The sequence below is a fragment of the Lottia gigantea genome (genome assembly GCF_000327385.1).
Source record: "Lottia gigantea unplaced genomic scaffold LOTGIsca_3, whole genome shotgun sequence".
Taxonomy (NCBI): Eukaryota; Metazoa; Mollusca; class Gastropoda; family Lottiidae; genus Lottia; species Lottia gigantea.
The window spans coordinates 5,734,010-5,757,752 of NW_008708986.1; the positions used below are offsets into that span (position 1 = coordinate 5,734,010).

The 23,743-nt window shown below is 34.1% G+C and overlaps 2 protein-coding genes across 2 annotated transcripts; both read right to left on the bottom strand.

Annotated features, from left to right (window-relative positions):
* Positions 1 to 8,862: 8,862 nt before the first annotated feature.
* On the bottom strand, positions 8,863 to 10,494 carry LOTGIDRAFT_153495 (hypothetical protein; the record flags this gene model as incomplete). The annotated part of the gene is made up of 1 exon (XM_009057378.1): positions 8,863 to 10,494. The coding sequence occupies one exon, from the start codon at positions 10,492 to 10,494 to the stop codon at positions 8,863 to 8,865; it is 1,632 nt and encodes a 543-aa protein (XP_009055626.1).
* Positions 10,495 to 14,432: 3,938 nt separating this feature from the next.
* On the bottom strand, positions 14,433 to 22,990 carry LOTGIDRAFT_104930 (hypothetical protein; the record flags this gene model as incomplete). Its single annotated transcript, XM_009057379.1, has 5 exons — positions 14,433 to 14,534; positions 15,774 to 15,949; positions 21,344 to 21,434; positions 21,988 to 22,098; positions 22,892 to 22,990. Coding segments are annotated over 5 exons (579 nt in total), but the record flags the coding sequence as incomplete, so codon positions are not given.
* Positions 22,991 to 23,743: the final 753 nt, after the last annotated feature.

The following is a 23,743-nucleotide window of genomic DNA, read 5'->3' on the forward strand; positions in this document are numbered from 1 at the left end:
TATTGGTCCCTGATCCATCCCTCTACACCTATTTCGGCACCGAAATACAAACAACATACTGTCAAAACATTAATATATTATTTATTGTTAAAGTTGTTCAATGAAATAAAAAATTATTTGGTACCATTTTGACCACTTTGTAAGGGATATTTCAACTAATTTTGGGGCCATTTGGGTTAAAAATTGACTATAACACCTATTGAATCTCGGGGGTTCTGAAGTACCCCAGTAGGTCAAATTTGAGTTTTTTACACATAATTTTCAAATTATCAATAAATGTTATAACCATATCACGTTAAGCCAGCTACTTTTGAAATCTTGACCAATTGGTCAATAATTGAATCAAAACAGATGCACTCTGCTCATCCCTAGATCACAACCCGACCCTTATGTAATATTCCAGATTATAGGTTTGGCTTGAAGACAGGATGACTTTCGCATATCGATATAACTATCATCTTGAATAATTGATTTGGTCAACAAGGAGTCTTTATAAAGTATTATTTGCCACACCTGGGATTATATTCCATGTTCTTTTGTTCAAAATTTCCATTATATATTAGGGGTTCCCAAATACCCCAGGTTCTATCCAATGTTATTAAAACGACGTGCTAGCACAAGGGTTAAGTGGGTTAGACTTGGTTGTCTGGTCACTAAAAAACCTGACAAACTGAATTTCTAACTAAGACATTTTGAGAATACAAAGGTGACAATTCCTGATATATGTGCTCTTTCTATACGGAACTTCACCTTTGATTTATCAATAGAAATTCTAATGACGTCATCGTTACAATAATAATGTTACTTTTTGTCTAATAAAAGGTTTGTTCAAAAGTTGTTTTAAAGGACAAGTAGATTTTTCCATTTTCCTAAAAGCTTCATAAAAAACAAAGTATGAAAACATTCATTAGTTATTTATAATAGATTAGCTAATTTGATAAAAAAAAAAATACAACTTTATTGTTATCCTTTTAAGGTAGGTGGTATTTCGAATTGTACGGATTATTTTTAAGGGAATTGAAATATCATCTCCAAATATATGGAAGACTGAACAGCTCAATATTAAGAAGTATTAATCCTTAATCCTTAGTCCGTAATACAGACAATAGAGTCTAATAGTGACGTAATGCCAAATTGAAAGTAGTCTTAATATTGGACTGTTCGGTCTTTCATACAAATAGAGCTGCTGGTCTTAGAATGACTTTGCAATGATGAAATATACATTTTTGTAATTAAAAGGGACAGATGTGCCATTTTTTGACCAAACATACCTTAGTCTCAGAAACGGGATTTTCGAAACTTGAGCCTATAAATCTATGTGTGCCCAGAATTATTCTCGTTTAAAAGTTGAAAAACGAGTCATCTACAGAAATTTGAAAATAAATTCTTTGTTTGAGACATTTTTTAAGACATTATGCAATTATCATACATTTTTAGTACTTCTGAAGACTATTTACATATAAATTCAAGACTCAAATCCCCCCTCCCCCCTCCCCACCCCCCTATACTGGCACTTCCGCCCCTTTAACATAATATAAATAATAGCCAATTTTTCTCCTATATGTTCGAATTAAATTTCTATATTTTATTCACGTTTGTGTTTGTACTATAATAGATCAAGCAATAAAGTTGAACACATTGTGAAGGTTACGCACTTAAATTTTAAACAACTGGAAATGACGTCATTACGTTACTTCCATATCGTCGGGTTGAAATAGTTGAACTTTAAAATTGTCCTTAACAGATCTCTAACACATATGGTTAATCTTCAAATTCACAATTTGTTTTTGCAATGGCAAGGTTTCTAGTTTCCGATGGTCTATTGTTTGAAAGAACCACTTCAATGAGATCTGCAAAACTCTTGTCGTTCCAGGCTCGTAGCCAGAATTTTTCGCCGGGGCCAGTAATATATCCGGAGGGACAATGGAGTGTGGTGTTAAGTTGCAGTAATGAAATGGGTCGGTTGTAAGAATTTTTTCTCTATGTCTGTTTTTTTTGTACCCAACAGGAAAATTTAAAAGATCAAGTTGACCTACTAATTGTGTCTAATAATTGTAATAATTATGTACAGTATATATACGCCCTATTTATTTATATGACAAGGTTTTACCTATATTATTGTAAGGGGAGTTATCCAAGCAAAACTTTCATCAGGGAGAAATATAAAAATGAAAAAAGCATAATGCAGCCCATACTGTTAAAACAAATTTGAAATAAGTGGAGCCTTTATACAACGAATATTTGCAATTTTACCAAGATTCTAAATCAGAAGTTCTTTTGAGGAAACACGTCTCAGTAGCATGAGTTGATCTTGTGTCCGTCGAGAGAAGTCAAACAGTAGAATGATCTCGTTTTTGCTGAAGAATGGGATGTAAAGATCTATTTCACTTCATTTCACATTTCTTATAGGATTAGTGTATCAGAAGCAAGAATCGGCAGCATTAGTTGATCATTTTTTGATCACTGCATAATATTCGATAAAGAACATGAAGACCTATGCCATCTTCACAATCTCAAGACATTGCGAACTATTATATTACACATGCAATAGCCACTTCGCTTGTATCATGATATGCTGTGATTTGATTGGCTGTATTCGTTAACGTAAAATCCAACCAAATCGTTGCATTTACAAACTTCCATCATACAAGAAAGGTTGCTATTTCAATCAAAGTATGAGACGAAGTTCATATCAATAATATAAATTTTTCTGAGATAGGAAATGGCAATGGATATAAGACAGTGGTGTTTCAAGGAAGTTTAATGTGATGGGGTCGGGCGGGGGTAGGAGGATGGGGCACACGCCATTCTTTCACTATGTAAAAAGATAGCTTGCGAGGCAAGGTAACATACGCCCACTGGCAGCTGTCAGAAATGATAAAACAGTCTTTAGTGACTAAAGTACGAATTTTCTCATATTGAAGAAATTTTATTAGTTTGAATTCAATTATATGCCAGTTATTTATAATTAAATCACACAGCTCTAATCAGGGACAAAAAAAAAAACGTCATCAAAAAATCAAATTCAAACTTGTCCAAGATCTCATCAATATAAATGATCACACAAATTTTCATTAAAATTAGTTGAAAACTGTAGTCTGTGTTGTATTCACAAACAAATTAAGACGCGTTTTTCCTAAGTCAAGGGCAATAACTCAAAAAAAGTTCATCGAAAAATCGTCAAATTCGAACTTGACCAATATCTCATGAATTTAAATCATCAGACCAAATTTCATTATATCGGATGAAAACTGTAGTCTCTATTGTATTCACAAACAAATTTTGACGCGTTTTTCCTAAGTCAAGGGCAATAACTCAAAAACCTCATCGAAAATGCGCCAAGTTAGAACTTGTCCAAGATCTTATCAATTCCAATGATCACACAAAGTTTCATCAGAATCGGTTGAAAACTGTAGCTTCTATTGTGCTCACGAACAAATTTTGGTGCGTTTTTACAAAGTCAAAGGCTATAACTCAAAAAAGGTTATCAAAAATGCGTCAAGTTAGAACTTCTCCGAGATCTTATCAATTCCAATGATCACACCAAATTTCATCAGAATCGGTTGAAAACTGTAGCTTCTATTGTGCTCACGAACAAGTTTGACGCGTTTTGACAAAGTCAAGGGCAATAACTCAAAAACTGTTCATCGAAAATGCGTCAAGTTGGAACTTGTCCGAGATCTTATCAATTCTAATGATCACATCAAGTTTCATAAGAATCGGTTGAAAACTGTAGCTTCAATCCTGCTCACGAACTATTTTTAACAACTTTTGACGCGTTTTAACAAAGTCAAGGGCAATATCTAAAAACAGCGTTCATCGAAAATACGTCAAATTCGAACTTGACCGAGATCTTATCAATCTAAAGCATTACACCAAGTTTGATCAAAAATGTAGTCTCTATAGTGCTCACAAGAAATGTTGACAGACGGACCGACGGACCGGGGCGACAACAAAATACGACCACATATTCATGTGGGTGTATAATGATAAAAAATTTATTTCGGTAATAATGACCCATGACATGTTATATGTCTTCATTAGTCAAATAGCATAGTGTAAAATTCATTTTATTTTATTGTTGGTCTAAAAATAAACATCGACTTGAAATAATTGTCCATGCTCAGTGCACAAAACACATCATCTTCAAGGTGGATCAAGGTCATAGTTACTTTGTATACACAGACACATGTCATCTTCAACTAATTAATGAATTATAAAACGCTAGCATATCTTCAAATGCAATGTTATTTTTATTTTAGACAATACCACATTATCAAATCTATGCTATCATAGATGTAAAGAGTTTAAGGTGGAATGCTTCAGACAGTGAATTCAAGGGACATTTTTTTATGCAGAGAAATTTTAGAAAAATACATTTTTACATAATACACGCCCTTTAGTTACACATTCATATATTATACCTCTTACACATCCCATAAATTACACACTCTATACGCAAAACACACCCCGTAAATTACAAAAGACGCAAAAAGTATTCTATTTAATACACCACATTCCGTACATTACACACTCTATACGAAAACACACCCCGTCAATTACAAAAGACGTAATAAGTATTCTATTTAATAGACCACACCCAGTACATTACACTATCTATACGTAAAACACACCCCGTCAATTATAAAAGACGCATTAAATATTCCATTTAATACACAACATCCCGTACATTACACACTCTATACGTAAAACACACCCCGTCAATTACAAAAGACGCACTAAATATTCCATTTAATAGACCACACCCAGTACACTACACACTCTATACGTAAAACACACCCCGTCAATTATAAAAGACGCATTAAATATTCCATTTAATACACAACATCCCGTACATTACACACTCTATACGTAAAACACACCCCGTCAATTACAAAAGACGCAATAAATATTCCATTTAATACACAACACCCGTACATTACACACTCTATACGTAAAACACACCCCGTCAATTATAAAAGACGTATTAAATATTCCATTTAATACACAACATCCCGTACATTACAAACTCTATACGTAAAACACATCCAAACGACGCATTACACACTTTACATTATACATTACAAACTGTTTCAAATTGAAACTCAGAAACTTTCGGTTGTAAATAGGTCTCATTTCGGAGAAAGGGGTAAGTACGCTGGAATCTTAAATTTAGACAATTCGTATAGGTTGAGGGATCAGATTCCACCTCTTAATCTACGTAATTTGCTGCCCTGGAAACTATATAATTATGTGAACGAAGCGAAATTTGTCATTATGTCATATCATTCATGTTTAATTTCGCCATAACAATCATAATAAAAGTCTTTGAAAATAGATATTATGCATTAATGTTTGGTTGTATCTCAGTTATCGATAAACAAGTGCAATTAAGAGTGTCATCACTTTTGCCAATTTTAACTAGATTATAGACGTCGGATTGTCATTCTGCCGCGGTGACTCAGTGAGTTAGCTGCTCGGCATAGGTCGATGTAGGTCGAAGGGGCTGACATGAAAAAAGCGTCTAATCATTCGGATGAGACAATTTACCGAGGCCCTCTACATTTGGAAATCAAAAAAGGGTAGGCTTGTGTCGCTTGTCCTGGCAAAGATTCTCTCATTAAATACTGCATGTTCGTCTTCACTAGCCCATTAGGTGCAGAACAGTAGGACGTAAAACTCCACTCGTTTCATTTTTAAATGGAGAATCGTATATTATTGTAATCATAATATGTCCACTATTTTTGTTTTAATTTTTTAATACATAGATTTATAGTCTCAGTTAAAGAGTTTAAGAATTAATTATCAGATAATATATTATGCTAATATATTTGATTTTTAAATCTACGTAAGGACTTCGAACTTCCATTGTTACAATATTAGAATTAGTGAACAAAATTTTACACTGAGTCAGTGCCTGTTGAATATTAGTTTGTCACCTTTCACGTTGTTACATCTACCTGTGATGTCTGTCCAATCAATTCCGATTAGGCCATGCTTACTATTTTGGAAACACATGATAGCACTTCTCGGTCAATGAGTCCACTGCTATACACTTATTGGATTTTGTCTTGCTTTGGATGAGATTTTTGGTTTTGCTTGTTCGGATTTTTATTTTTATCCATTTTTCTTACCCTCATAGCATGCATATATATTATTCCGTTAAGATCTCAGACGAGTTTGATATACATGTAGGTAAAATTGGGGAGAAAATGTTAGGTTATGGTGTTCTGGCGTCAATCTGACATAATACATAATACATGCAATATATGAGGAGCACATTGCTCTTTAAAATAAAACAATTCTACTAACCTGCAGAAAAAGGCGATTTATCTGGGATCGATGATAAACATATTAAATACGTTATAATATTAGCATCAAAAAGTTACTCAATAAAATTCACATCAAACGATAAACCTCTGATATAGATTATACTACAAGCGTATATCACAGGTTATAATTTGGACTATTTGAACTTTACTATACGGCAGCAGACGAAACTATCTCTCGCTTCATTCAACTGAACACTGATATTCTTATCGTATTCTCAAACCTATGTAACTTAATCACATGTTAGATCACGTGGCTTGATAAATGTGTATATTTATTAACAGTGGAATTGTGCTTGAATTGCTACTGTTGATAGCTGCTCCTAATAAAAAATTAAAATTAAATCTTCAATGCGCATGGACCGACAAATCTGGCCGTACCCATCCCTCGGACGGGATATACAGATGGGTGGCTACAAGGCGCACAGCCGGTAAAAGACTGGACAGATTTCAGTTTTACTAGAATGTGATTTATTTACTTAAAGGGATGGATGTGCCATTTTCGGGGGTTGATTTGAACCTCGAATATATGTAAAATAGTCTTAAGAAGTACTAAATATGTACGAAAATCTCATAATTCCTTCAAAAATATCCCAAATTGGGAATTTCTTTTTCTATTTCTATATTTGTCTTTTCAACAGGCCTCAGTGTCGGAGCCAAAGTGGGACTTTTATGAAGCCCGCAAACGCCATTTCCAGCGATATGTAACAAAAATATTGTGATCTTTGTGTAGAATTTCTATTTTCACCTGCAATATATAGTCCTACTCGATCCATGACACGAGTCCGATTCAAAGAAGGGTCTCCGTGAGTTACCCAATAGTTTTGGATGGGAGACGCCCACTGATTTACACTGCTTACACGAGAACTCTCACACAGTCCAACCTAGCATAACATCACCCACAAAACTCAATACAACCCGAACATCAATTATTCCACTGTAATACATATAATTGGTTAGTTTATTAAAAATGCTACTATATGTATACATTTACGATGACTGAAGACGTGTCACTGATAGACTCGACCAGCAATTCTCCTCTCAGTGTTATTGCCCATGTTAAAAGAACTGTTAAGAATGGGTTAACTTATTTTCATTTATGAAAATGAAATTGCTAATACTTATATGGATGGAAACAGGAGATGTTCTAATGACTTTAAAAAGTTTGTCTCACATGTCCATAATTAATTCATAATGAGCTAAATTAGAAGAGAATTCCAATGAGTGACCGATCAAGAAAAGTCAAAAAGTGTTTTTTTGTTTATCCAGACTGTACATACATGGACATTTATGATTGGTTAAAACTCTTAATTAAATGCAATAAGAACATAATGATATAATTAAAAATACATGATAATTCATTAGAAACACCAATTAATCAAATAGTTTGCTTAATTTGACACTAGAAAATGAGGAAACCCATCTTCAAGATATTTTCTAGCCTTTTTATGGGTATTTTCCTCGCTTTCTCGACTTCTTCTCTTTTCTGCTCTCGCTTTCTCGTCTTTTTCCTCGCTATCTCGTGGGAGAGAAGTCGAGTGTAGCTATGGCCGCAGCCGGCTACCACAGAGGGCTTTTGTTCGGACAGCGAAATTTCTCTTTCTTTCGTGACTTTATGGGAGGACCGAGGTTGAAATTGAAAATGCAGCAGTTCGGTGGAAGAGCCAGACATAGAAGGGACCCTCTCTCCATAAACCTTTTGATTTAGTGCAGTCTACATACATGCACAAACCTAGGAAAGGCATATTTTTAATACTCATAAGCAATGTCGTGATGGTACAAAGATTTTTTCTAGGGGCCAAATTCCCCGATTGACAATAAACACATTGATAAAAATTAAAGAACCCGGTAGAATGTTGAACAAATTTTAAAAACAATTGAAAATATCATCGTTTAGGGTTTTTTTTTTCAAATAAAGGGAAGTAACTTGGTTTCTAATACTTTATTCAGACCAAATATAACATTAGTTTGAGTGTATGGAGATATTAAAAAAGGTGGTTATTTTCTTATTGATTACTGGTTATCAAAATATTCCCATAAATAATTCACACAACTGATCGACACTGTTGCATTTTTTCCGGCATCTTTCCCATCTTTGTCATGATGCATTCAACATTAATACTTTTATTCACAGTCTTTACAAAATTTATAATAACGATGGAATTGACTAAAAATCTCAAAGTTCTCATATAATAAGTTGGTTTTACGTCAGCGACTTTTATTTAAATAATGTCGGTTTATTGAATGAAGAGCCATAATATGAACAATACCTTTTTTCAAAAGCAATCATCTAACGCCCGACTGAATGCTCACAGAAAGTATCAAGCTTTATATTTCACCGCCATGGTTCACTTAGTCCCATAGTCACATAGTTCACAAGTTTTTTCAGAATTAATGCCCATATATTAAAAAGAAAAACCTGATGGTGCTTCTCGATTTTTGGTCAATGGAATTGTTTTGAATGTGCGGAATTTTATTTAAGACACCAGACGGCTTTATTTCTATATTGACAACAATTTTAACAAATAGCTGTTCATGAAGTTTCTTCTTGTGCATTTCGACTAGCCTGTAGAAGATTTTGTATCCGCGCAGTTAGATCAGCTGTGGTAGTAGCATTAGAATGTCGGGCTCTCGAGCTACCAGTTCCACTACCACCACTGGAGCTTCGACTACCGTTAGATTGTCCCGATCTATTAGTCCCTCTGGGGGGTTCTGGCGTTAGAAGTCCTTGTGACAAAGTAGAACCACTACCGGATCTCCGGCTTCGACCACGCAATGGACGTTGTGCTGTTTCTTCGTTATCTGGTGTTAAGATCGCCCGATACCCATATTGCCCGGCATGACGATCTCTGGAACGTGTTGGACTATTGTCTGAAGAATCACCATCGTTAAATTGTGGATACTCTGTTTCGATCAGACGTGTGAGTCTTCTTGCGTCCATCATTGGATAAATCGACATGTCCTCTTCATCGTCCTCATCGTTTAGATCTGAGACTCCGGAAAACCCAGAAGGCATTTCACCAGTTGGGGAACTGAGAAAGTCACAATCTATGGGCACCTGACTAAGATTTCTTCGTTCCTCATCCTGCTGCTCTTCCATGTCGAAGAGCATCAGTTGATGACGTGGAACAGGTTCAGATATTGTCTTATCCTTTTTGGATATCACTTCTCCTAGTCCACTCATCTCGGCTAGAAAAGACCCTTCGTTTTCAACTTCAAATTTGTAGGAGACATACAAATCTTCATCACTGGTTTCTGCTTCTTTCTTGAAGTTTTCCTCCTGTTCTTGGATATTCTGGTTTATTGTGAACAGCTGACGCACATCATTAGTCGACCTGGCATGTTTGAAGGTGTCGTAAAGCTTCTGGAGCTCCGTCCCCTTATCATTTAAATCATCAAACCGCTTCCTCATTGACTCCTTCTGTTCCTTGATGAATTTCTTCAAGATGTCAACCTGGGAGTCCTGTCTTCGCTCCAAAAGCAATCGATATTCAATAAAAGTGTCCTTAATTTCACCTTTAATTTTCCTCTCGAAAATGTCAAGCCACTTTGAACCATTAGCTAAGCTATCTGATCGTTGCTTCATTTTATCCAAAAGTTCTCGGCTTTTATTTTCTAGCGCTGTAAACTCCTCGGATGTTTCGTTCAAAGCATCCGTCACGTCAACAATTACGTGACCCTGCTGTTCCTTGTGGTCTAACACTGTACAGTCACGGCAGACCGGAAGAAGACATGTTCTACAGAAGAAGTTTATCGGTTGGCGTTCGTGTTTTGAACATGAGTTCTGTGTTTTGGTTATAGCTTGAGCCATAAAGTCAATCATTTGAATCACCCGATGGTCGCTTGGCAATTTCTTAATTTCACTTCTGCTAAGATAAATCTCGACACGACACGTTGGACATTTGAGCGTTCCTTCACGATTTTCGCCTGCCCATAGTGGTCGTTCTCGCCTAGATGCTGGTTGTCCGTGATCAAAAACTTGCTTTAAGCAGGGTTGACAGAATGTGTGGTTGCATGGTAAGGATTTTGGGGGTCTTGCTTCACGGTCGTACTTCTCTCGACACACCTGACATCGTAAAAATTGTTCCTCAAATGAAGCTGAGTCAACTATTAGATTTCTACTTCCGGTCGAATCTGTAGCGTCAGTAGAATCTGTTTCTGCCATGGTTTAACTGATCTGAAAATTGAAAAAAAGTTATGATCGAATGTAAGAGATTCTTTACCTTGTTGTCTTGGGGGTTATGAGTGGATATTCGATATCAAAACCTTGTGATAACAGACTGATATTCCTGTTATCAATACTTTGTTCGGTCGAGGATACAATATCACGTATGATATGTAGATTTTGTGTGGATATTCACACAGAAACGATTTCAAAAGGCTAGAATAAATCTGATATACAGCAGAATCAACAGAATAATGAATCAAAGCTAAATTTTTTCAGGTATTTTCCATTTCTTCCATGATCGAAATCTTTGTCTGTTATCTATTGGACTCGATATCGAATGTACAATTACGAAACTTGGTTGTCCCATTAAGATATTTTGAAAAGATACTAGTAACAGTTTTGTTGACGGACGTCATTAAGATCAATTAATATTCTTAAGGATTAAATGATTACCTTAAGCCATGCCCTTACTGCCTTACGACTGAATGAATAGATGATTTGGGATTATAATTATATAGGTATTTTAAAAGGCTATGTTTATTGCTTATCATATTACGTTGGCATATTGCCATCTTTGTGTCTTTGTTTAACATCGCAATGTTTCGTTGGGGCCTTTGTTCTTTTGTCACGATGCTAAATATAGATCTTAACAAGTGAAGAGGAATAGTCAAAAGTTCACCTGTTTCCAAAATATATCAACGAACGTCAGTTCCGGAATGAAAAGACCCTGTGCTTTGAAAAAGAGAAATTATCACGTAATTTTGCTTCATTCGGTCAAAGCATAATTTTGTATTTGCCAGTCCAATTTATCAATTTACCAATAGTTTCCAACCTTTCGAACTAACCACACAGGCTAAATGGAATTTCTAGGACTCAAGGGGCAGAATTTTTAATTATCAATTTGATAAGGTTTTCAGTTTTGATCACAACAATTCTATCGTGACTTTTACTATCTGCGAGATGGTATATTACAGGAGTAATGGAATAAAATGAAACGTGGTTATACGTCCTACTTTTCGGCAACTGATCATAACAAAAAATTGATTGTGATTAGAATATAAAATTTAACTGTTAATGATATAATTACTTTAAAAAAATGACTTATTAAAATATAGACCTTTCCTACCTGAAAAATCTTACTCCGTGCTTTTATTTTATTGAAATGTCATAAACATGTGCTAGTGTTTATTTATACGTCTTCAGGCCATACTATTTATACCAGTTTCACAAAACATAAACAAATCTTATGTTGATAAGGGACAGCCCTCATATATGAATCATAGCTTAACCCTAATGTCTATAAATATCCCTTTGATAATCGATACCCAATACTATTGACTACAATACTATTGAATATGGCGTTTAGCCAATTGTCAAAACATGTGTAAACATAACCTATATGACTGTAAGTCGGTCCACGAGTACGTACCTTTATGAGAGCATCGGAGATAACAAATTTATACAAATTTATTTCCAAACTATACGTCAGTTGCAGTAGAAAAATCAACTCATATCCGTTGCATTAACTGACTGTACGCTAACGATAAGGGAAATTCAAAATGGACGCTTGACATGCTAGAACTTGTTTATCGGTAACTAAGTAGATAATAACAACTTTCCTTGTCTGTTGTTTTATTAATTAGTGATCGGATCTGATTGAAAAATTAATTGTTTTGTTTCTTAGCAGTATAATCGGTCGAGATCTACTGCCCTACCATAATGTTTACAGAATCACATATTTGCATCATAATATAGCATCTTTGAATGTGATTGATGAAAAAACTATTATTTATAAAACGATTTTACAAGTGAGTCCAAAATGTTGACCATTTTCTTTCACGGGTAATTCCTGCGAGGGAAGTATGCTAATAACATCATCAAATCTTCTACTTCTATGGAAATGAAATGAATGGAGTTTTACGTCCTACTTTTCTTCCCTACTTCTATGGATCGGAAGGATTTATAAGCAGGGCGTATCTAGAAAATGACTAAGGAGGGGGTCAAACGTGATATTTGTCTGTCACAGCTTCCACAGCCCCCTCCCCATAGAAGCCAACGAGTTTACGATGGCCTGAAGTAAAATATGATCATTTGATCATATGAGGGCTTAATTTTCACTTCAATATAATATGACCTATCACTATTAGTAAAGGGATTGCAAGCTGTTTCAAAACTTTATATGTGTATCGGGGATTTGCATCATTTCATTTTTCAATCAGACCTTTGTGCTTCCTGCAATTCCATTAAAACTAAGCATTTTATGACGTCACTATCGCAAAGGAACTTGTGGAATTTAACTTGATTTAGTCCTTGTGAGAGGACCATTTTATATAATATATTTTGCGATAGTGTCATCAGACGCTTAGCGGCCTATTTCTAGTTGAATAACAGGGAATTTACAATCCCTTACAAAGATTACTGCACACGATGTAGCCTAATATTATAGTCTGCCTTCAAAGATGATGCACGTCCTTATTCATGTTTGGAATTCCCTCGGATGGATGTTATTGTCTTAGGCCTTCTTCATCAGGAGGTGAGTTGACAATGTTGTAGTTGCACTTAAATGTATTAGTTTTGAAGAGCATTTAAAGGGACTGTATAAATGTTTAAAATTTGTTTATCGTGGACACTGACGGCATCAATCATCATTTCCAGTTTCTGTAAACACTCTTGTGTGGAGTTTAGCGCTATATACATATATATATTATTATCATTCCAATTTTCAATCAGACGTCTGTGGTTCGTACAATTCCACTAAAACTAAGTGTTTGGTGAAGTAACTAATCGCAAAATTTTCCTATGCTTCATCTCATAAGGCGCTTTGCGATTAGTGACGTCATGATAGACATAATTTAAGGGGAATTGCAGTAACCACAGACGTCTGATTGAAAATTAGAATGGTTTAAATTGCTACTTTCAGTGTCCCCTATACACATAACAAATTTAGAAAACCTCTGTCCAATTACTTAAATCAGATAACAATGGTCCAGTAGTCATGTCCAAAGTATTCACAACACATTTCAGACAGTTCTGATACTTTCACCTATTTCAGGCACAAAAAAATCTCAAATTGACATGGTCATACGACTTCAAAAACCCCATCAATTTGGTTAACTGTTTATTTTTGCATTTGAAGAACAAAAGACACTCATAACAGCTCTGAAATCTTCAAATAGGTTTAATCATAATAAACACTAATATATAGAGTGTGTTCAGAGATACCCTTGGAATCATATTAAAGGGATTGTTAAGTGGTTAGCTAAAATTGATAGGTGTATCAGGGACACTGATAGCATCAATGTGCACCATTCCAATTTTCAATTAGACGTTTGTAATTCTTGCGATTCCATTAAAACTTGACGTTTTATGACGTCACCATTAGACAGGTCCTTATATATCAATACAGTAGTAGTTTTTGCGACAGTGACGTCATAAAACGTCCAGTTTTAGTAGAATTGCAAGAACCAAAGAAAATTAGAATGGTGCAAATTGATGCTATCAGTGTCCCCGATGTATATAAAAAGTTTAGAGAACCTCTTTACAATCCCTTTAACTTACCACCTATATATTTAAAAGATATCTTGCCAGGCAAGGTAATATACGTCAACTGGTAGCTTTGAAATTTTTCTTTAAATCATGTTCTCGCAAAAAGAGTTCAAGGTGTTGTAATTTATAATAATTACTTTAAAACGGTTGTTGTAAGTGGGATGACTATGCAAGTCAACATCACACAATTCCTCACGTGCCTTAGATAAATCTCATTGAACAGTAAATTTTTTTGGTTGAATTTTGAAGACCTAGAACAGGTAAATAATAATGTATAGATTATTTTACGAATTAAAACTGGAAATCATGTACAAAAACAAATTAGACACTGGTGTCTTCACAGTTTTAATCGTCTTTTGCAAAATAAGTTAACATGCTCTTGTTTGAATTCACCACTGTTTATATTCCATTCCATCTGGAGGTTTGACATCTGTTTTCTTAGCACCGATTTCATTCCAATTCGTACTTAATACAGTTCCACCTGATTCACTCTGCAAAGAAAATAACAGATAAAAGTGGTTTACTGAATCTTTGAAAAGGAATCAAAACAATCAAAAGATTGTTTCAGGGTTTTCAAGGACATTGATACCTTTGGTACAATTCAGTTTGTTCTCCCATAGAAACTTGACAAATATATGAGGACACTCTTGCAGATGCTATTAAATGAAATTTACGTCCTACTTTTCTGCACCATGTGGGCTAATGAAGACGGGCAACGCCATGCAGGAAATGAAAAATGAAATGAATGGAGTTTTACGTCCTACTTTTCTGCACCATGTGGGAACGCCATGCAGGGACAGCGGCATTATCCTGCTCTTTTTAGTTTTCCAACTGTCGAGGGATCTTTAACGTGCAGAGCCTGTAGCACGCGGGGCCTCGGTTTATTGTCTCATCCGAACGACTAGACGCTTTTTCCATGTCAGCCCCTCGTACCTGCATCACTGATAGGTGGAAACCGGGTTGAAAAGTCCGACACATGCCGGGATTGAACCCTGGACCTTCAGGTTAGCGAGCAAGCGTCTAACTCACTGAGCCACCGCGGCTCCGCAGATGCTATTAAAACAATTGCCCTCCTAGAAAAATGGTCTGCACCCTCAATTGTACCCCCACTTTATTTTCGACAAATTAAATAATATGATTTTTATACGTCTTTATCCAAAAATATGTGTCAGAATACACCAAATCAATTCAATTTTTTGGAAATTTCCCAGACGCTCTATTAGTGGCATGCGACAAAGCGCTTCCACAGAGTTGCCGCAATTTGATTTTCGGCCCCGACATTTGTCCCCTATTTGTTAGCGCTGCCACTGTCTAAGATGAACTTCATTTCAACTGTTATGTGTATCACTTTTCCCAATTGAAATATGTCTTCTTATACCCTTTCAATATAATAAAGGTTCACTTTTGACGTTTGGGCTGTCATCAGTTTCTCGTGGACAGTTATAAATATGACATAATATCAAACGCCCAGTTAATAATGAAAATGGCAGTTCAATTTGTCACGGTATGTATTGTTGAATTTCATGAAAATCATATACAGAATTTTAATTTTGAAAAGTGATATGGATTGTTGAAATTGAATTCAGCTGGTAAAATAAATATTAAGATAGCATTAATACTATGCTTCTTATGCATGAAAATTGATGACTTCCAGATTTAGTCCATGACAGCTAGAAAGATCAAATAATGGAACCAGGAGTAATAATCAAAATATCTTTAATGAAACTTACAAAAGATTTCATCATTGCTTTTTTAACTTCATCTGAACCATCAGCATATATTTGTTGAAATAAAGCATTTAATGCTGCATCTCCTTCTGGCTTTTCATTTTTCTCTTCTTCAGCTACCTCTCGTGATACCTTATCCCAATCTTTCTTGTGAGCTACACTGGATGAAGGGTAACTTGCTGAAAAGGAAGACATATAGGTCTTACAACAACAATATTGTACGTTAGTGTCCACACCTCGTGCACTTGCCATCATACATAACAGTTAGTAAACAATAAACATGATCATGAAAGGGGGAGGGGGTGTGTGCCCGGGAACATGTAGACCACGGCAACACGTTGATATTGTTTACTCCAAGAAAGTTCGTAATGGCTGTTCTAGGCCTGTCTGGCGTGTGACCTGTCTGTCTGTAACGTAGCATCAAGTTTGTTACAGTAACACAGGAACAACCGAAAGTTCTTGCGATGTGAACATGGGTGGCTCCCATCCGTACAATTTCCAGAGCTTGCTCACGTAGTTGCTGTGCCAGTCGTGGTATTCTGCTTGTTTTTTTAACACTGTGTAAGCACATGCTATTCAACACGTTATTATACCCTTGGTGCACATGCATTTTTGATTATTCAAGTATCACGTGATTTTCACTCTTTGAGATTTTACCACCACAATGAGCAGTGCTCGGGTATAAGTTATTATTGTGTTTGGCCAATGTAAGTTGGGTGGATAAGTTTCGAACTTGCGATATGATTTTTGTTAAAACTCACTTTTAAAGTGGTAAAGTTTGTTTTGGTCTTGAGTTTACTTGAAATTGATAAACCAAATGATTGATGAGGAATTAAATAACTTCTGGTGTTTTTTTTATTACCTCACGATATTTCCAAACTTCCTCACGAACCTAATCAATTACATCCCTCTGGCATAGCCTACTGACTTATGTTAATGGCGGTACCTATATAAGCCGAATCGAAATTCACAGTTCCTCAGTACTTGGCTCATAAACGTTAGTATTCACCAAAATCTTAAATGAGTACTACCTCTCAGGATGGACATAAAATTAAAAGTCTCAAATTTGGCCAATATGAACATATATTCATTAGTTGGACTTACCAGGTGTCATGACTAAAGAATAGAATCTCTAAAAACGACGATAAATCCATTCAACTAAGTAATTATTGACAAACACTTCTAAGCGTGTTTCAGAATTACTTACATGTAGTGCAATGGATTATTACTTCAGTTTTTTGGATTTATTGGATTCGGTCGCATAGTTTTGACACCAGGTAAGTCTATGGATGAAGAAATTTCAATTAAACTGTCACTCGACTTAGATTACCATTTGTCCTGACTATTCGAATTGTATCAACGTGAAGTCAGTTCATGTAAAGTAAATTTTCAAGTTAATTCAAGGCTGAACCTTTTGCAACAGATCACGGGTCATGTCATAGAAATAATTTATAAGCGGAGGGGGTAATGAATCAATCAAGAATTCTGAAGGGGGTAATAGAGAAAAAGGTTCAAAACCCAGATGAATCTAATTAAACTATATTGTGATAAACCTAATCAACTTACAGTTAATTGAAATAAATATGTGAAATCTCAAAATCATATAACATCTGTCGAGAATAGTTAGGCGCCGACACCCTGTCAATTTCGTAGGCCAAAATACATAAAAAAAAAATTAATTTCCTTATTGGTAATTTAGTTTTATTGTAAATTAGGTATTTGTTTTCTAAATCAGAACATTTAAGTATAAACTGGTTAAATTTATCCGGATTTATTCGCTAACTTGGCTAATTCTATTCAACAGTAGATAGGTCAACTATGATGGCATCACAGCATATTTTGCTGATTGTTTTAGTTTTCTTAGCTATCACTGAAACATCAAATAGCAGTTCCAGTTCCACTTCCAACAGTAAGTTCGTATATATGGGAAACACTCTTGTACTATAAAGGTGTAAATAAGCAAGATGTAATATGAGATCCAGGTTAGAAAATAGAAAAGCGAAATCATGTCTACATCGTCTTCAGACCCACAGCTTCACAATACCTTCTTATACCTTGACTATAATAACCACTGTTCTTGTTTTACGGAATACAGTGATTTGATTGGATTTTATGCCAACGAATTCAGCCCATTAGTGCCCTCTATCATTGTGGCTTATTATCTACAGATGTTAAACCTGTTAAAATGGGTGTTCGGTTCGATGTATTTTCATTTTATTGTCTCTGAAGACCTATAGAGTGTAGATGCCATTAGTGTATAGAATGCACAGGTTTCACAAACTATATATTGATATTAAAGCCTTTTATCTATGTACAGACAAGCGATGTCGAAATCTACCTACTCTGAGTAATGGACAAGTAACCAGAAATGGAAGAAATAAAGTAGTCTATGGCTGTAACGGTGGCTTCAGATTAGCAGTAATGGCTGACTGCCGTGGTGGTAAATCTTTAATTCCACAAGTCACTTGTGAAGGTAAGAATTTTTACTTAAGCAAAGCCTTGCAAAAATATTTGTCTTTTCTACGAGACGGTATCTATCACTTTTAAGTGAGTTTGCCAATTAGGCAACCTTTTCTAAAAGATAGATCAGCCATTTTCTGGGGTTGATTTGGGTCTTGAATATACGTAAATAAGTCTTCAAGAGATGCACGAAAATCACATAATTCATTCAAAATACCCCAAACTAGGTATTTCAACTTTCTATTTCTTTTGTCTTTTCTATATATTACTTCAAGTCTTTCAAACTTGAAATATTTCATTGTAAAAAGATAATGTTATTGAAGAATAATTATCAAACTGCATAAAATGCAGGATTTAAGCCATTTATTTTCCAAATTTCAGCCTGACCCTTTTAGGATGGATGAAAAGAAAAATCACCCAATTTATAGTTCTGCAACCGGATTGAAAAGTATTTTTACCGTGGTTTTCATTAACTCAAAATGGACCAGAAAAGTTGGACCAAAAACCTTAGACACGTGTATTTTATATTTCTACCACCTTTTCTTGTTTTATTTGACAGAAATATTATGTGAAGATGATCCAGTTATACCTAATGGTTTACTAGACACTGTTATTGTTTCAAGACGTTTTGGTGATGAATATGATTTTACATGCAATTCTGGATTTAAAGGAATGGGAAAAGTAGTATGTAATGAATGTGGAAAATGGGATGTTGATGGAGAATGTACAGGTATGTGTACAATAATAAGTAAATAAATAACAAATGAAATCTATAAAGATCATTACAACGATTCTGCAAGAAATACCTTTTTAATACCCTGATGCAACTTCATGTAAGATTTGCTTCACTTCATAGTGTAATTATGTCTTAACTTGACTGTCCAAAACTCTTTCCAAACTGTCTTCTCAATCAAAAAAACTCTTTCCAAACTGTCTTCTCAATCAAAAAAACTCTTTCCAAACTGTCCTCTCAATCAAAAAAATCTTTCCAAACTGTCTTTTCAATCAAAAAAAACTATTTCCAAACAGTCTTCTCATTCAAAAAAACTCTTTCTAAACTGTCCTCTCAAGCAAAAAAACTCTTTCCAAACTGTCTTCTCAATCAAAAAAACCCTTTCCAAACTGTCTTTTCAATCAAAAAAACTATTTCCAAACAGTCTTCTCAATCAAAAAAACTCTTTCCAAACTGTCCTCTCAAGCAAAAAAACTCTTTCCAAACTGTCTTCTCAATCAAAAAAACTCTTTCCAAACTGTCTTCTCAATCACAAAAACTCTTTCCAAACTGTCCTCTCAATCAAAAAAACTCTTTCCAAACTGTCCTTACAATCTAAAAATCCTTTTCAATTTAAAAACAACTATTCACAGTGTGATTATGGTTTAATAAGCATTAATTCTTCACAATTATTTCAGAGTGTGTGGCCTTGTTGAACACTATTGCACAAATTACTGGAAGGGGTACTGAGCAGCCAAACGAAGAAGGATGTACTAATATCTGCAATATGGATGATATGTGCAGTGTTGCATTCTTTAAAGAAGGATCTTGCTCCTTTTATATCTCACCAACCATTGCTGTCACGGAAGAACAAAGCCTTCAAGATTGTATCAATGCCTGTAATGCTAATACTGCATGTCAGATTTTACAGTATTCACAACCAAACAATCTATGTGCCTTGTTAAGCACTGATAATCTTGATTCAATACAAACGACAACTTTGGCAGGTTATACATTACTGGGCAAAGATTGTCAATTATAAAACAATCAAAAGGGATTATAAAGAACTTCTATTTGCATCATTCAAATTTTTCACTGGATTGTCTGCAATTGTAATTATAGAAACGCTTTGCCTTATATATATAAATATTAAAACAGAACTTGTGTTGTTATTCAAACTTTGCAATCTTCAGACAACTGACCTATTTTGAGCCTGTGTCCCTACTGAAGTTGAACAAGTAGAATTCATTCTCATGTATTCAATTCGAAACGAGTTTGGAATGTTTGTTAAAAAAGTGTGTCACTGTTTAGGGGCATTAATAATGGATAAATCTGCAGTTAAACAAACATTACATCGTTTGGTTTTATTTTTGTAGGCTTTAGCTCTGCTATCAATGGACCAGGATATTTTGTAAGAATTATTTTTCAGTTTAAGTTGATGCCAATGACGTTTGATATTTCTATATCACTCTACAATCGATGTATTGAGCACTATTTTAACAGTGAAAATGTTTTATTATTGTAACAGTAACTATCTATTTAATACTAAATAGCAGTTTTTGTGACACACCAACAAACACCAGACTGAAAATCAATGCTTTCAATGTCCCTGAGACACATAAAAGGTTTAGAAAACCTCTTTCTTATCCCTTAAACACCATAATTGTTGAATAAAACTTCAGAGCATGTCTTTGTTGTATCGTATTACATAATGTTTATCAGAGACATCACTGACGTTCTCGGCCTCCATCAGTATTTAGCTTTTTATATAAAACTGTTTTATTTATTACATTATCTCCCTTGACATCAATGCACTGGCAGAGATGACCTCCTCATCCGGCTCAAATATTTAGCCCCTGAATACAGATTTGACTTTACAATCGGTCTTCTCCATTTTTTTAAATGCTGTTTGTTTGCAATTAAAGTAATTTGAGGCATGTGGCATTCATGATTTGAGAGATACCATTCTAGCAATGGGTGAAGTTAAGTTAAGTTCTGTCATGATTTGGGGGAATCTTTCCTGAGTATGGATTTGTAACAGCATGTTCCCCTGTGCATTTATATCTGTTTGAAAATGACTATACCGATGATCGATTTTTCATGTTCTAAATGGATTGTCGCAATCGGTGGACAACCCATTTTTTAAGATAACTACCACTACCTACAAGCTACTAATCTTGTATCACGGAATGCAGCTATTTAGTCGGATTGTAGGCCAGCGAATACGACTATGACATTTTGTTAACAGACTTTCTTTCGAGGCTAACAAATTAGCTGTATTTGTGATTTCGAATCGAATCACAAGAAAGGTGACCATTGTTGTCAAGGTATAAGTACAAAATTCACAATAGCTTGACATTGTGAAGATGGTATAAAATGAATAATATTCAAACTATCTTACGTGGTTGGAATTGTTTTATACTGTCTTTTTGTCCATCATCTTCTAGTTTAGTCCATTGTATTCCTTCCCCTTTCTTTAACTTTATTTCTACCTAAAATATATATCAACAAGTTAAAAATGACAAAACTGGTAGAAAATTTGTTAGATTACAGTGGAGACAAAATTAACAGAAAAAGATATGGGATAATTGACAAAAAGTTACACTTCCAACTTTTTAACGACTGTTTATTTTACAGTCTGGTAAATAATATTGGCACTTAAGTTAGGGTCCAACGACAGTCTGTTCGTCCAACTAACCTTTTGACCTCTACCTGAGAAACACCAAAAAATGCTAGAGCTGGTGAGGGTAGAAATTGGATTGGTCAAAGCAGACGTCATTGAGTTAGGTCAAAAGGTTAATTTGAGGAACGTTCAAGAGGGCTGATGTTAGACCCTAACTGAAGTGGCTGTATATAAAAAGAAAAGGTAATAAAAAAAAACAGAATGAAAGTTTGGTCTAATTTCAATCAGACTGATATATGCGTATCACTCTGAACTGATTCACCTCTATAATTGTGCCAGCAGTAGTTAGCAATCTGGTATGAAAGTATTACTAATATTAATATATCAAATGACAAATTTAAATAACTATATCATAAACTCACCTTTGTAGACATTATTTTATAAGAACTTTGTTCAGGAGATATAGGATGTGCCAAGTCCAAATCTAATGTAAATTCACTACTGGTAGAGGGTAACTTTATTAGCACACTTAACTAAAAATATAATTAGGATATTAGCCTAAAAGTGGTAACATTTTAATTATTATTCTATTTATACTATTTTTTTTATTTTTGAATTTCATAAATTATATTTTTAAATCTCATAAATTATATTTTTGAATTTCATAAATTATATTTTTGAATTTCATAAATTATATTTTTGAATTTCATAAATTATATTTTTAAATCTCATAAATTATATTTTTAAATCTCATAAATTATATTTTTGAATTTCATAAATTATATTTTTGAATTTCATAAATTATATTTTTGAATTTCATAAATTATATTTTTAAATTTCATAAATTATATTTTTGAATTTCATAAATTATTTTTGAATTTCATAAATTATATTTTTGAATTTCATAAATTATTTTTGAATTTCATAAATTATATTTTTGAATTTCATAAATTATTTTTGAATTTCATAAATTATATTTTTGAATTTCATAAATTATTTTTGAATTTCATAAATTATGATTTTGAATTTCATAAATTATATTTTTGAATAATAATTTTGTTTATTTTTTGTAGTAATGTCTGTGGGCCACTCTTAAGCTTAGATGTTATGCATTCACATATATATAGCTCAATACTACAATAAATATTTGAAAACTGATAGTTTGATAAGTAGCCTACCTGTAACAATCTTTAGATTATGCCATGTGTTGCTAAAATGCCCCTCATACACATACAAATGCTAGAAAACATCTTTCTTTAATATTCACCATTTCAAGAAATAACAGGCCTTATAATTGTCATTTAGAATAAAAAATATTTAACTCACATTTTTTTCTGTAATATCTATTTTGGTGTCTTCTGCTTTTACTTTTTTTATCAATATGGTAACAACAACATGTGTATGTGTTTGATACCAATCATACCTATAGAATATAAATATTATAAGTATAAGTATAAGTATTTAGTGGAATGCATGCATTTAGCTTAAATGCAGGTGGCATAAGTAAGAAAGATGTTTTACTAAAAAGATATCAGAATTTTCCTAATTTCATTTATTTTACTCTTCATGCAAGTTTGCAATTTGCCAGCTTTTGAGGCTAACAAAAAATTCATGACACATCAATGACTCTGTTGGTCAGTGGCCAAGATTGTTCCCAGGGTCAGTGGACCCTTTTATCATTGAGCTCTGGCTTAAAGATGGGTTATATGAATAAAAAGTAGAAGTGTTCAAATGACTTAATGACATGTCCATAATTAATTCATAATTAGCTAAATTAGAAGAGAATTACCAATGAGTGACCGATCAAGAAAGGTCAAAAAGTCTATTTTTTTGTTTATCCAGACTGTACATTTATGTTTGGTTAAAACTAAATTATATGCCATATAAGAAAATAATGATATGATTAAGAATACACGATAATTCATTAGAAAGATAATTAATCAAACAGTTTGCTTAGTTTGACAATAAAAAATAAGGAAACCCATCTTTAAGCCTAAGCTTAGAAGCATTTTATGAACTCAAGCTCCACTAAAATACATAGTGAAGTGAGTAGGTGAGTGACACAGCGAAGTAGGGTAAGCTCTTCTGCAAATTATAGCTAATAACATTAAGATATTTTATTCATACCTTGTTTTCTGTCCAGAAGGCATAGGAACTGTTTCAGCAGGATGATTATCA